The following is a 12,399-nucleotide window of genomic DNA, read 5'->3' as shown; positions in this document are numbered from 1 at the left end:
GGTGGTAGGTTAAGATAACCAAACTCTAAGACTTTAGGAGCCAGATCGCCACATTCAGTTGATTTGGGTCTGGGTGTCTGATGTCCCCATGGTTTTGCGTGAGTAGGGATGGAGTCAGTCGTAGCTTTTGGTGTGGGACTAGAGATAGCTCTAGCAGTGTGGTGAACCAAAGTTGCTGTGCCCATGTGGGAGCTACCAGGATCAGTTTTAGAGACTGTTGTCTGAGCTTGCGTACTACCAATGGTATTAGTGGTATGGGCGGAAAAGCATACGCAAATCTGCCTGACCAGTTCATCCATATCGCATTGCCCTTGGACAGCGGGTGTGGAAACCAGGCGGCGAAGGTTGGGCATTTTGCGTTTACGTATGTGGAGAACAGATCTATGTCTGGATGACCCCACTGGTGAAAGAATGGTTGAAGAACCTGCGGATGTAGTTCCCATTCGTGAATTTGTTGTGTCTGCCGACTCAACAGATCTGCTATCTGATTGTGAACTCCTGGAAGGTGCTCTGCTAACAGATATATGTTTTGTAGAATGGCCCATCTCCAAATGCTCTGTGCGAGTTGGGACAGTTGTAGAGAGTGTGTCCCCCCCCACCCCCCTGTTTTTGTATGTAATACATGGCTGTCATGTTGTCCGTCCGGTTTAAGACAGCTATGTTATGTACTTATACTTGGAATGTTTTGAGTGCTAAGAATATTGCTAGCAGCTCTAGATGATTGATATGGAACAATCGTTGTTGACTGTTCCAATGTCCTTGAGTTGTGTAGTGTAGGAGATGAGCTACCCATCCTGTGAGGGATGAGTCTGCTGTAAGCACTAGCTGTGGAACAGGCTCGAGGAACAGCCGCCCCTTTCTCAAGTTTTTGGTGTTCCACCACTGCAGAGAGCGATGTGTGCGGCTGTCTACCAACACCAGGTCTGTTAGTTGACCTTGAGCCGGGTTCAACTGTCGTGCTTGACATTCCTGTAACTGACACATTTGCAGTCTGGCATATGGTACTATAGTCTCATGAACATTCTGGCTTGCAGAGGTTGTTGCTGTTGAAAAAGTGTGACTAAGGCTTGAATGCTCTGTATCCTTGCTGGACTGGGATACGCTAGAGCTGTAGACGTGTCTATTGTAGCCCCTAGATACTGATGTATGTGAGAGGGTTGCAGGTGCAACTTGGTGTAGTTGATGGTGAACCCTAAGTCGGGCAACGTTTGCATTGTCTGATGTGTGTGTTGGACACACTGATTGAATGACTTGGCTTTTATGAGCCAGTCGTCTAGATAAGGGAAGACATGTATTTGTTGTCTCCTGAGGTGTGCTGCTACCACTGCTAGGCACTTTGTGAATACTTGTGGTGTCGTTGTCACTCCGAATGGAAGGACTTTAAACTGATAATGTTGTCCTTCCAGTACAAACCGTAGATACTTTCTGTGAGCAGGATGTATAGGAATGTGGAAGTAGGCGTCCTTTAGGTCTAGTGTCGTAAGGAAATCGCCTTGTTGCAGCAGTGGGAGCACTTGTTGTAAAGTGATCATATGAAAATGATCTGATTGTATGTAATAATTTAGGGGCCTGAGGTCGAGAATTGGTCTTAGTGTCCCGTCCTTCTTGGGACTTAGAAAATACAGCGAGTAAACCCCTGCTCCTTGTTGTGCTGTCTGTACCGGTTTGTTTGGAGCCCCCTCTGTAGAAGGAGCGACGAAAGGAACCTCTAGTTTGTGTGGACGGTAAAGCTCCCATAGATTTAGCAGTGTCTGTATCCTTCTTCATTTTTTCCAGAGCTGTGTCTACCTCTGGTCCAAACAATTGGTTTTGATTGAATGGTTGATTTAAAATAGTAGTTTGGACTTTGTTTAAATCCTGAAATGCGTAGCCATGCATGTCTTTTAAGTACTATACTAGTATTTACAGCTCTAGATGCAGTATCTGCAATGTCTAGTGCGCACTTGATAGAGGCATTAGAAATGAGTTTCCCTTCTTGTTTAGATCATTTGCTTGTGCCTTATATTAGTCAGGTAGATGGTCTAGCAGTTTTTCTAGCTGGTCATAATGAGCCCTATCATATCCGGAAAGGAGGGCTTTGGTATTAGCTATACGCCTTATGTTGGTAGCTTGTGCGGCTATTCTTTTGCCTGAGGCATCTATGACTTTGGATTCTTTATCAGGTGGAGGTGCCTCACCTGAAGTTTGTGAGATTGCCCTTTTCCTAGCACTGGAGACGACTAGGGAATCCAATGGTAGTTGCCCTTTAATGTAGGCTGGATCTGCAGGTGCAGGCCTATATTTTTTCTCAATCCTAGGGTTTAAAATGCTAGTACGTACAGAGTCTTTAAAAATTTCTGGAGCGTGTTTGATGACCCCTTTAATCATAGGGAGAATTTGAACAGATCTCTGTGATTGTTGAAATGTATCTAAGAGGAAATCTTCCTCTGCCTCGTCGGAGTGCATGGTGACCCCGTGGTAAATGGCAGGTCTGTTTAATAGGTGCCCACATCCAATGTGGTCTTCTGGGGGAGAAGACTTTGATGGGTATGACTGTGGGTCAGGAATGTATGGTATATCCTGTGGGTTTGGGTACTCCCAGACTGTCACCATGTTGTAGCTATTACGGCACATAGAGCTGTGTGCTCGAGCAACAGTCCAGACCAAAGCCGGGATAAGCGCCTGCTGGTCGCCCATGAGCCTCATAAGTGGACCGCGCAACAACTGCACTGCCAAAGTGTGCTTTAGGCTCAAGACCAGCGCTGAAGATCAAGTCATCCGAGATGTGCGCACCATGGTGCCTCGTGAAGAATTGAGGTCATGGCCTTGTGGCACTGTGTGATGAGAACATCACCTGATGACCATCACACCAAAGAATCACTACCTGAGGGCATGTCGTCGCGCAGAAGAAAAGGTAAACAGTGAGCAACCCAATATACCCTTGGGGCCTTGGGTGAAGATATGAAATGGATAAGAAATGCCTCCAAGGGAGTTTGTTCCACAAATGTTTCAATGTTTTTTTGAAAATATTACTATGAAGGACAATTAATGGTCCTAATCGAGTTTAGTTCAGTCAAACGAAATTCACAAATGGCTGTTAGCACATAAATACATGCAACATAGAACAATAAACAAAGAAAACAATAACTAGAAGGTGTATATGAAAAATGTTGGATTTTATCAAAAAGTAAGTCACAAGGGAATTAAAATACAAATATATATTCAGGAATACAGGAAGAACATAAGAATTTCAGTTGGCTCCTCTGTAAAACCTGAGCACGCCTATCCAATATGCAAATATTATTAATTCTTATAGGATAAGGGTGAGGGTCGACGTTTCGGTCTCCTATGAATGTTTCTGTGAGACCATCTTCAGGACTGATCAATTAATATTTGTAAGGCCCTATTGTAAAATGAAACAGAAATATTTACAATTACATTCGAATCAAATCTTATAATTTCATTGAACATTTTACACCTAGAGGAAAAACAATACAACACATTAAACTGGACAATACACACAATTATTCAACTAAAAAGCACATCACTGATATCTACTGTCATTTTTAAATTTAAATGGCATAACTGATTAATAAAGAGTTAGGACCTACAACGTCTCAGTGTCTTATGTTGAAGGTCCTGAAAGGAGTAAATCCAACATTTTGGGTGAGCACAATTAGTAATCATTATATACATTTTATTCATTTTCAATGTTGTCATGAAAGCGCTTTTTTTAAAGAATAGAAATGGAGTGTCATTTGAAGAAGCAAAAGCATTTTTAAAAAGCAAAAACAATGAATTGTTAGCCCACGAAGTGGCAGACAGGTTACTGGTAAAGAAATGTATAAGTTGCTAAACAGAGAAGGTAACTTCTGTATTAAAGGCCGATATTTAGTGGGTCATAATTAGATATTAGGGAATGTAGTTTCCTTTTCGTACCTTTATTTCAGTTCTTTGTCACGGAGAAAAATGGGACTCGAAATGAGGGGTTAGGCATTTGTCTATTGATCTGTAATTACATGTATGTACGATGTCAGATATTTTAAGGCATGAGCTATGAGATCTTTAAAAATGCTTTTGCTTCTTCAAATGACACTCCATTTCTTTTCTTTAAAAAAAGCGCTTTCATGACAACATTGAAAATGATTAAAATGTATATAATGATTACTAATTGTGCTTACCCTAAATGTTGGATTTACTCCTTTCAGGACCTTCAACATAAGACACTATGAGACGTTATAGGTCCTAACTCTTTATTAATCCGTTATGCCATTTAAATTTAAAAATGACAGTAGATAACAGTGATGTGCTTTTTAGTTGAATAATTGTGTGTATTGTCCAGTTTAATGTGCTGTATTGTTTTTCCTCTAGGTGTAAAATGTTCAGTGAAATTATAAGATTTGATTCAATTGCAATTGTAAATATTTCTGTTTCATTTTACAATAGGGCCTTACAAATACTAATTGATCAGTCCTGAAGATGGTCTCACAGAAACATTCATAGGAGACCGAAACGTCGACCCTCAACCTTATCCTATAAGAATTAATAATATTTGCATATTGGATAGGTGTGCTCAGGTTTTACAGAGGAGCCAACTGAAATTCTTATGTTCTTCCTGTATTCCTGTATTTATATTTGTATTTTAATTCCCTTGTGACTTACTTTTTGATAAAATCCAACATTTTGCATATACACCTTCTAGTTATTGTTTTCTTTGTTTATTGTTCTATGTTGAATGTATTTATGTGCTAACAGCCATTCGTGAATTTCGTTTGACTGAACTAAACTCCATTAGGACCATTAATTGTCCTTCATAGTAATATTCTCAAAAAAACATTGAAACATTTGTGGAACAAACTCCCTTGGCGCAGAAGAAAAAGCACCAAGTACTCACAGGAGTGCCAGAGTGAACTGCGTGGTGAGCAGAGATCTACTGCCAGTGCCTGTAAGAAGGCCACTGATAGAAGTCTTTGCTCCTACTGTGACGCTTTGAGCGCCCCGCAGTGTGGCTGTCAGTCATACAGCTTCTCTGAAGATGCTGTGTGACCCCTGCTACTGGTGAGGTTCCACTGCCGTGGGAGGGTAGGACATGACCCAGCGCAGCTCCTACATACTGGGTGAAAGGGCCTAGACCCAAGAGACCGAGTGCTAAGCTGAACAAACAGCCAGTATCTTAAACTCTGGATCTGAGAGGAAAGCACAAAAACAGGGAGACATACTGGGAAGAATAGCTGCGCTAGCCAAGAGAGGCCCCTAGAAAGCATAAAGACTCACGCCCATAACTCTGGTATCCTTGCATTATTGTAGGTGTAGTAGAATGTTATTATTTCTGTGAAATAAAGCACTTGTTTTTTTAAAAAGAGAAGCACTGGACTGGACATTGATCTTATTGTGCTGCAGGAGAGGTGGTATTAGTTATTGAGCTTCTCGTCCTCGCTACCACTGAGAGTCAAGTGTGGAAAGTTTTGTAATTGGCAGAGTGGGCAGAGCCACAGAAGGGCTGACCCCAGGACCGCAGTGTTAAAAGGCCTGAAGCCCCATGGCTGTGGTCCAGTTGCCCCTGCTTGCCCCCTGCCCTCCTGAATGACAAACAACATCCTGTGTACACCCAAGGTCAGAAAGGAGCAATGAAGAATCGCAAGAGCCACAACTAACATCCCTACCTGTGCAGCCAGCCTTCCCCACGCTCAAAGACCCATTAAAAGCTGGCTGCAAACATGCTTGTTCCTTGTGTGAACACACAGATCGTCAGGAGTCAGACCATTCTGCGTGCAAGGGCACACGGCAAACAGACCCAATCCTAGATTATCATCATGTATTAGACGTTCGTACTACCTGTAGTTGTTGTAAACTCATCTCCAATCAATGCATTACCTGTGCGACTCCTTCTTCCCAGCCTTTAATTACTTCTTGTCTTCCAAATCGAAACTTGAAAGGCTTGTTTCGGTCTCTTGACGAGTCGAACTTCTTTCCATTCTGGAGCATTCCTGAAAACAGAAGAATCCGATTGTGAGAAGGCAGTCTCAGAAGGTGCATGTGGGGACTTGAAATGCGTCAATCTAACAGGCATAACCCAAGTCAACAACTAATTTATTAACCATATAAGCGGTCTTTGTGATCATCTGGAAATGGCAAAAGAATCTCTAGAACCACTGCCTATAGATATTGGTTTTAGCCTTACAAGCCCATGCAGCAATGGCTACCCACTTCCTTACACCATGATGGATGCATACATGCTGTGTCGTGCACATGGTGTGCCCACTGAGCATTTACAAGAGAAGGTTTACCCAGATGTTTCTTAGAACAACCGGGAAAGCGGAGGTAGGTGCCTGGAATGGACAGTAGAAAACTACATGCTAGTTTTTAGTTTTGCTAAGTGCTGGCATTGTGACCCCTTTTGGGAAAGGCTGGGGGGTCAGGTAGATGGAGGAGTGAGTAGATTTGAGTCCAGAGTGGTTGCTTGCCAGCAGCCTTTTTCCGGGCCCTCTACTCCAAGAATGTACTTTAGGGTTCTGATCTGCAGAATTGAGGCAGGCCAGGCTAGCTTGCCTGCAGGTGCTCACCCCTTCTTGGTTCGATAGAGGGCGCCACCATTTTCGCCGCACGTCCAGCCTAGACTATCCGAGGCAGATAGTAGGGAGCAGATTTTCTGTAGCAAGGCCACAAAGCCGGCAGGCCATGTCCCCATCTGGCCTCAGCCAAGGACTGTTGTGTGGTCGAGATGGTAAACTTCAAATCCATTAACATTTTAGTAGGCAGCAGGCCCCGCAGAGCAAAAACCCTGCTTCTGAAGCACTGGTTAATGGAATATCCCACAAAGGCAAAGTACTCTGGGTTCTCTGCCTTTATAAAGCCGCCCACCGCATTCAATTATCCATAACAAACATGTGAATAGCACAGCAGAAAACCCCCATAGAGACGAACAGCGTGCCTGCATAGCGGCCTTCATGCAAAAATAGAACATATAGGCTTGAACATCTGTCTTTTGCCTGATGCTGCAGTGCTTAACCCTCCTCACAACCATGGTTTCATCTACTACGGAAAGCCCTTTTCTGCTCCTATTCAAGGCCCCTCAGTTAGTATCCAGGGGAGGACAGGCCATGAGGGCATCCACAAGAAATAAGTTGCTTTTTACCGTGCATGGGGGCGAACAAGTGATTCCAATTAAGAGACAATTCTCCCGCCTGAGAAGATCTACTGGGCTTTACTTTGGCTTTTTGATGCCTCCATCAATTCTCTCCTGTCACGAACACAGATGCTGCTCCTACAACTGCCTACTTCAGACAGCCCGTCTCTGTGCAGGAACACAGCTCACTGCAACAGGATTCGTGGATACAAAAACGTTCCCTCCTTTTAGCATATTGAAAAGAAAAACATATTTTCTCTGTAGACTTGGCGTATAAGAGGTGTTCATAAACTTTTTTTTTCAAACTTTATTTTCAAATTTTCTCACATATCTGCAATATACAATTGGTGGTACACGGTCTTATAACGGAGCATTAAATTAGGTATTCTGATTGCACATTTAAGTATTGTACATATATCACAGCAACAGGTATGTAAATAGCCACATCTGCGCTTTCTTAATATTGCATTACCCTCCACCTGTCCCGACCTTTTTCCAAACCATAGCACGTAATCACCTCTGTGTCGGAGTCAACGTGAGTTTGTAAATAGATACTAGCAATATAAGGATGGTATAATAGCCATGAATTGAGGTCTTGTGTGAAGCAGCAGCAAACCTGCGGGATATGCTCCGTCACCCAACGGTCCCCGGTTATTGGCAGCCAGGTGGGGTTGGGGAGGGGTAGGGCTGAAGAATATAACGTGGTGGCGCGGACTATCCTCCATAGTTTATCCCATGCCCAACTAGTGGTGGAGACAGTCTGTATGTTGTGTGGGTCTCAAGGAATGCCCTTCGGTAGTACAGCGGCCAGCTGTTCGGGTAAGACAAAATCCGCTTCCCGTCGTAAAAATGGGATCCTTGCGTCAGGATGAAACCAGGCATGTGCATAGCAGCACTGGGCTACTAAATAATACAGATGGAGATCTGGGACACAATCCCCCCCCCCCCCCCCACCCCCCCACCCCCACCCCGTCGCAAGGAAGGGTAAGCATCTACCAGCGGACGCGTGCCCTTCCCCCCATACCATCCTGATGAGGTGTGTACGTAAAGTGAAAAAGAAACCATTGGTGAGGGGTATGTGGATGTTATTAAAAAGATACAAAAATTTGGGGCGTACTACCATTTTAAGTATCCCAACTCTGCCTGCTATTGATAGCGGCAGACACAGCCAGCGTTCCATTTTGGCTTCTAAGGCGCAGACTGCACGCCCATAGTTCAAACTGAGGATTTGCGCAGTGTCCAGGTGAACATGTATGCCTAGATACTTTTCCGAATCACGGCACCATTCGAAAGAAAACCCGCAGTCCCACGTATCCGTACTCTTTGTCAATGACAAAATTAATGCCAGTTAATGCCCAATCCAGAAAAATTGCAGATTGAGTATTTCTCTGATAAGTGGTTCTAAGTTTTCTTGAGGGTCTCGAACATAGCGGATAGTGTGGTCTGCATATAGAGAGACTAATAAGGGGCCAGTGTTGTACTGTAAGCCTCTGTGTAGATGACGTTCTTGAAAATGGCGAATCAAAGGATCCATGGCCAAAAAAACCAAAAGGGGAGACAGGGGGCAGCCCTACCGGGTGTCACGAGACAACGAAAAGGGGCAGGATAGAGTGCCGTTCAATCGGAGACTCACCAATGGTCGACAGTATAAAAGTGCTGTGGTGCTTATAAAGCCCATAGGCATTCCCTTGCGGCGCATAACTGAAAGAAAGAAAGGCCATTCCAAGGAATCAAAAGTTTTTTCCGCATCCAAAAGGATAGCAGTAGCTGGTACTTTCGGGTCGATTCTATGTATTACAACAAATAACATTCTGAGATTTAAGGAAGTGGATCAATTGGGGACGGAGCCCGATTGGGCTGGGGATATGATTTATTCCATTAATTAGGATAGACGATTAGCAATTATTTTAGCTAGTATTTTATCATTTAAGTTCAATAGTGAAAGGGGTCTGTAAGAGCTACAAAGGGACGTGTCCTTGCCAGGTTTGGGGAGGAGAACAAGGACCGCTTCTCGTAGTGTGGGGGACAATACCTGTCTCTCAAGCGCTTCAGCATAGACATCTATTAACTGCGGCACCAATGTCTTTGTAAGCCTTATAGAAGTCCCCAGTGAAGCCATTTAATCCGCGAGTTGAGGAGCCTCGGAGGGCATCAATGGCGCCAAATACATCAGCCTCAGCTCTGCTAGTAAATCCTGCATGTATTTTTCCAAATACACCAGTGCAATCTCTGACAAGTGGTCTTCTTGGGCTGAAAGATCGCTCCCTATTTTAGAAGAGTATAAGGCTGTGAAGTAGTCCAGAAATTCCTCGCGAATTGCTGGGGTGGAAGAGAGTATTTGATTCGTGGACGAGCGTAGTTCGGTGATGTAAGATCTGCTATATGGGGGATGGAGGATTTGTGCCAGCACCCTGCTGGGTCGCTTAGCTTCTTCATACCTTCTGGCAGACTGGTATTTGCCCAAGTATAATAGTGCCCGATCCGCAGTCTCGCGGAATTCAACAAGTAGGAACAAATGTTGACACTCGTCTGAGGTGTGTAGTGTCGAGGCATCTAAAATCGCGACTTCGCGTTCGTTGATCGCAAGTGTGTTAAGCAGGTCTTTAAGTACTCCAGCATGTTTAGAGATGATCACATCCCTTCGGTATGCCTTAAAGCCCTCCCATAAGACCTTACATGTGTCTACTGAAACAGTGTTAATGGAGTAGTAGTCTTCAATGGCTTTGCGCACCTCTGCATTAAAAAGATCATCTTGGAGGGCGCGGCTCGGAAATCGCCACTGTCGCTCGAAAACTTCCGGGTGGATAATATAGAGGTGAAGCTGCACCAGGGCGTGGTCAGAATACGTTCGAGGGAGTGTCCCCAGTGACTGGAACCATCCGGCAACACTAGTCAAAAATCTATCCTGGTCCACGTGTTATGCTGGCCCAAGTAGTGGGTATACTTCGTGAATGCAGGATTGCGTTTGCGCCAAAGGTCTAGTAAGGAGAGTTGCTCACAGAGAGCTAGCAGAGCACAGCGTGCGCGTGGCTTTCCAGGGAAGGGGAAGAGCAGTCTAGGCTTGGGTTCAGTAGTAAGTTGAAATTCCCCTATACCAGGAGCAAGGGAAACCTTAATGCATCAGATGACTGGGGCAGGCCCCGCAGGCAGGTCCCAACGACCCCTCTGTGTCCATGTGCCCCCTTCTCAGGTCTGAGGGCAGCTTGCTGTTTATGGGGTTATAATCTGATGGTCTAGTAGCCGAGGAGCAAACAGATGGGTCATGTGCCACAGCGCGTGCTAGTGAGCCAGACCAAACCTAACACCCTGGATGCGGGGATCGTTTGCCTGATGAGCGCAGGTAGCCAGCTGCAATAAGAGGGGCAGGCGTGTCCGTTGCAGCGGGTGCCTGGAGCAAGGATGTAGCGTCCTGAGCACGTCTTGGTGGCAGGGAACAGCGGCAGGCAGGTGTAGGCCCTTCACGCTTCAGGGAGCCATAGGACATAGGAAGAGTCAGGACACTGACAGCTGGGGAGCGGGGGAGAAGGGACCGCGTCACTGGTCGGCCGTCACAGCGCACCCAGAGCTAGCATGGAGACATCCCCCCCAGTGTCTTTTACACTCTTACACCCTCAGATGAGCGCCATTGAGGCTCCCAGCGGGCCATGTCCTTAGCGCGGCCCTAAAAACATGGCAGGTGCTAGCACTTCTCAATGGGTGCTGTTAGATGTTGCTGTGTCGTAGCCCAGTGATCAGCGTATCGGGGGCTGGGGGAGGGGGAAGAGTCACCACTACCGCCCGACACCATCACCGCAGCAACGGGCCCCCTCTCACCTCCATCAACGCCGGGTGCCGTCTTGCCTCTTCGTCCTCTCGCAGCAGCAGGGCCCGGGGTGGCGCGTCCTGCCTCTCCGCGTCCGGAGCCTGCATGTATGGAAGACATCCATCTGAAAGCATGCGTTTGCATCGCATGCACTTACAACGCACGCAACGTTACGATGCATGCTTTGTCTACGCACGCCATTACATCGCATGCGCTTTCAGAACGCATGCATTCCCAAAGCATGGGCTGTAATGGACGTGCGCTGAGACGGGCTATGGGGGAGTCGTGATGGGCTCCGGGGGACAGACAACAGAGAGACAACGCTGGAACAATGACAAGAGACAGGTAAGGAGGCCGCTCGCATTTAGGGCTTAGAGATAGGGCTCAGGGTTAATGGTAGTATAGGTGCCATTTTTGTCATCAGGCGTTAGGGCTACTAGTAGCATAGGTGCTGTTTTGTGGTTGCGTTCGGGCTAGTTGCATTATAGGTACTGTTTTGGCCTTTAGGGATTAGGGCTTAGGGCTAATGGTAGTATAGGTGCTGTTTTTGGATTCAGGCATTAGGGCTTAGGGCTACTAGTAGTATAGGTGCTGTTTTGGGGTTGCGTTAGGGCTTAGGGCTAGTTGCAGTATAGGTATTATTTTGGCCTTTGGGGATTAGGGCTTAGGGTTGAGGTCGTAGTGTAGGCTTGCTTTACAGCCTTTACTGTTTAGGGCTTAGGGAAGTGTTTAGCGTGTCATATTGTAGGGTACTGTTTTATGATTCAAAGATTAGGGTTTAGAGTCTGGTGAATTGAAATGCGCATACGGGTAAAAATTGCAATTAAAAAGCATGCGAGGCGTCTGTATGCGGTGTGAATGTATTTTGCATGCATTGCTATACAAATACGACGTAATGGTATGCGTTGTGATTACTCGCGATCTAAGGGAACATGCGATGTAACAATTACGATGTAATGGCATACGATGTAAGCGTTTGCGATTTACCATCATGCATCCGCATGTACATGAGCATTACCAGTCGGAAGTGTATTGCTAATAACTAAGTAGCATTTTATTGCATGTACGACTGTCTCTCCCTACCTGGACTCTTGAACGGTGATTGGGGTGGGAAACTGTCAGTCTAGAGTGATCACCACATGATAGTCACCAAGGACAAAGCCTCTAGTCCGGACCTTCACATATAAATATCAAGTCATATTCCATCTGTGTTTTTCTTATTAGGTCAATGGAAGCAAAATAAGACTACAGCACCCAGAATGCATTAGACTACTACACACATGTGCAGAAGTGGGAGCACAGTCAGTAATGATCTGGAGGTTGGTGATCACCCTAACTAAGTCAGTCCTATATCTACTAGGTGCCCTATGTCAAGTGTGACACCCGCAGGTAGGTCTGCCCCAACACTTCTGCATCAGACACTGAAAATTGCATATGCATTCGTTTTGACAAGTCAAAATAAGCTGAAACTAAAATATACATTTAACTTAAT

General features: G+C 45.3%; 1 protein-coding gene across 1 annotated transcript in view; it reads right to left on the bottom strand.

Annotated features, from left to right (window-relative positions):
* The window catches only part of FKBP1B (FKBP prolyl isomerase 1B), a 163,061-nt gene that overhangs the window by 28,820 nt on the left and 121,842 nt on the right, over positions 1 to 12,399 (bottom strand). The window contains exon 3 of the mRNA XM_086926268.1: positions 5,854 to 5,966. Coding sequence (XP_086782394.1) covers positions 5,854 to 5,966 — 113 coding nt within the window. The remainder of the gene's footprint in view (positions 1 to 5,853; positions 5,967 to 12,399) is intronic.

This window comes from Lissotriton vulgaris, chromosome 6 (genome assembly GCF_964263255.1).
Source record: "Lissotriton vulgaris chromosome 6, aLisVul1.2, whole genome shotgun sequence".
NCBI lineage: Eukaryota > Metazoa > Chordata > Amphibia > Caudata > Salamandridae > Lissotriton > Lissotriton vulgaris.
This window is presented reverse-complemented; position numbering and strand designations above follow the sequence as displayed.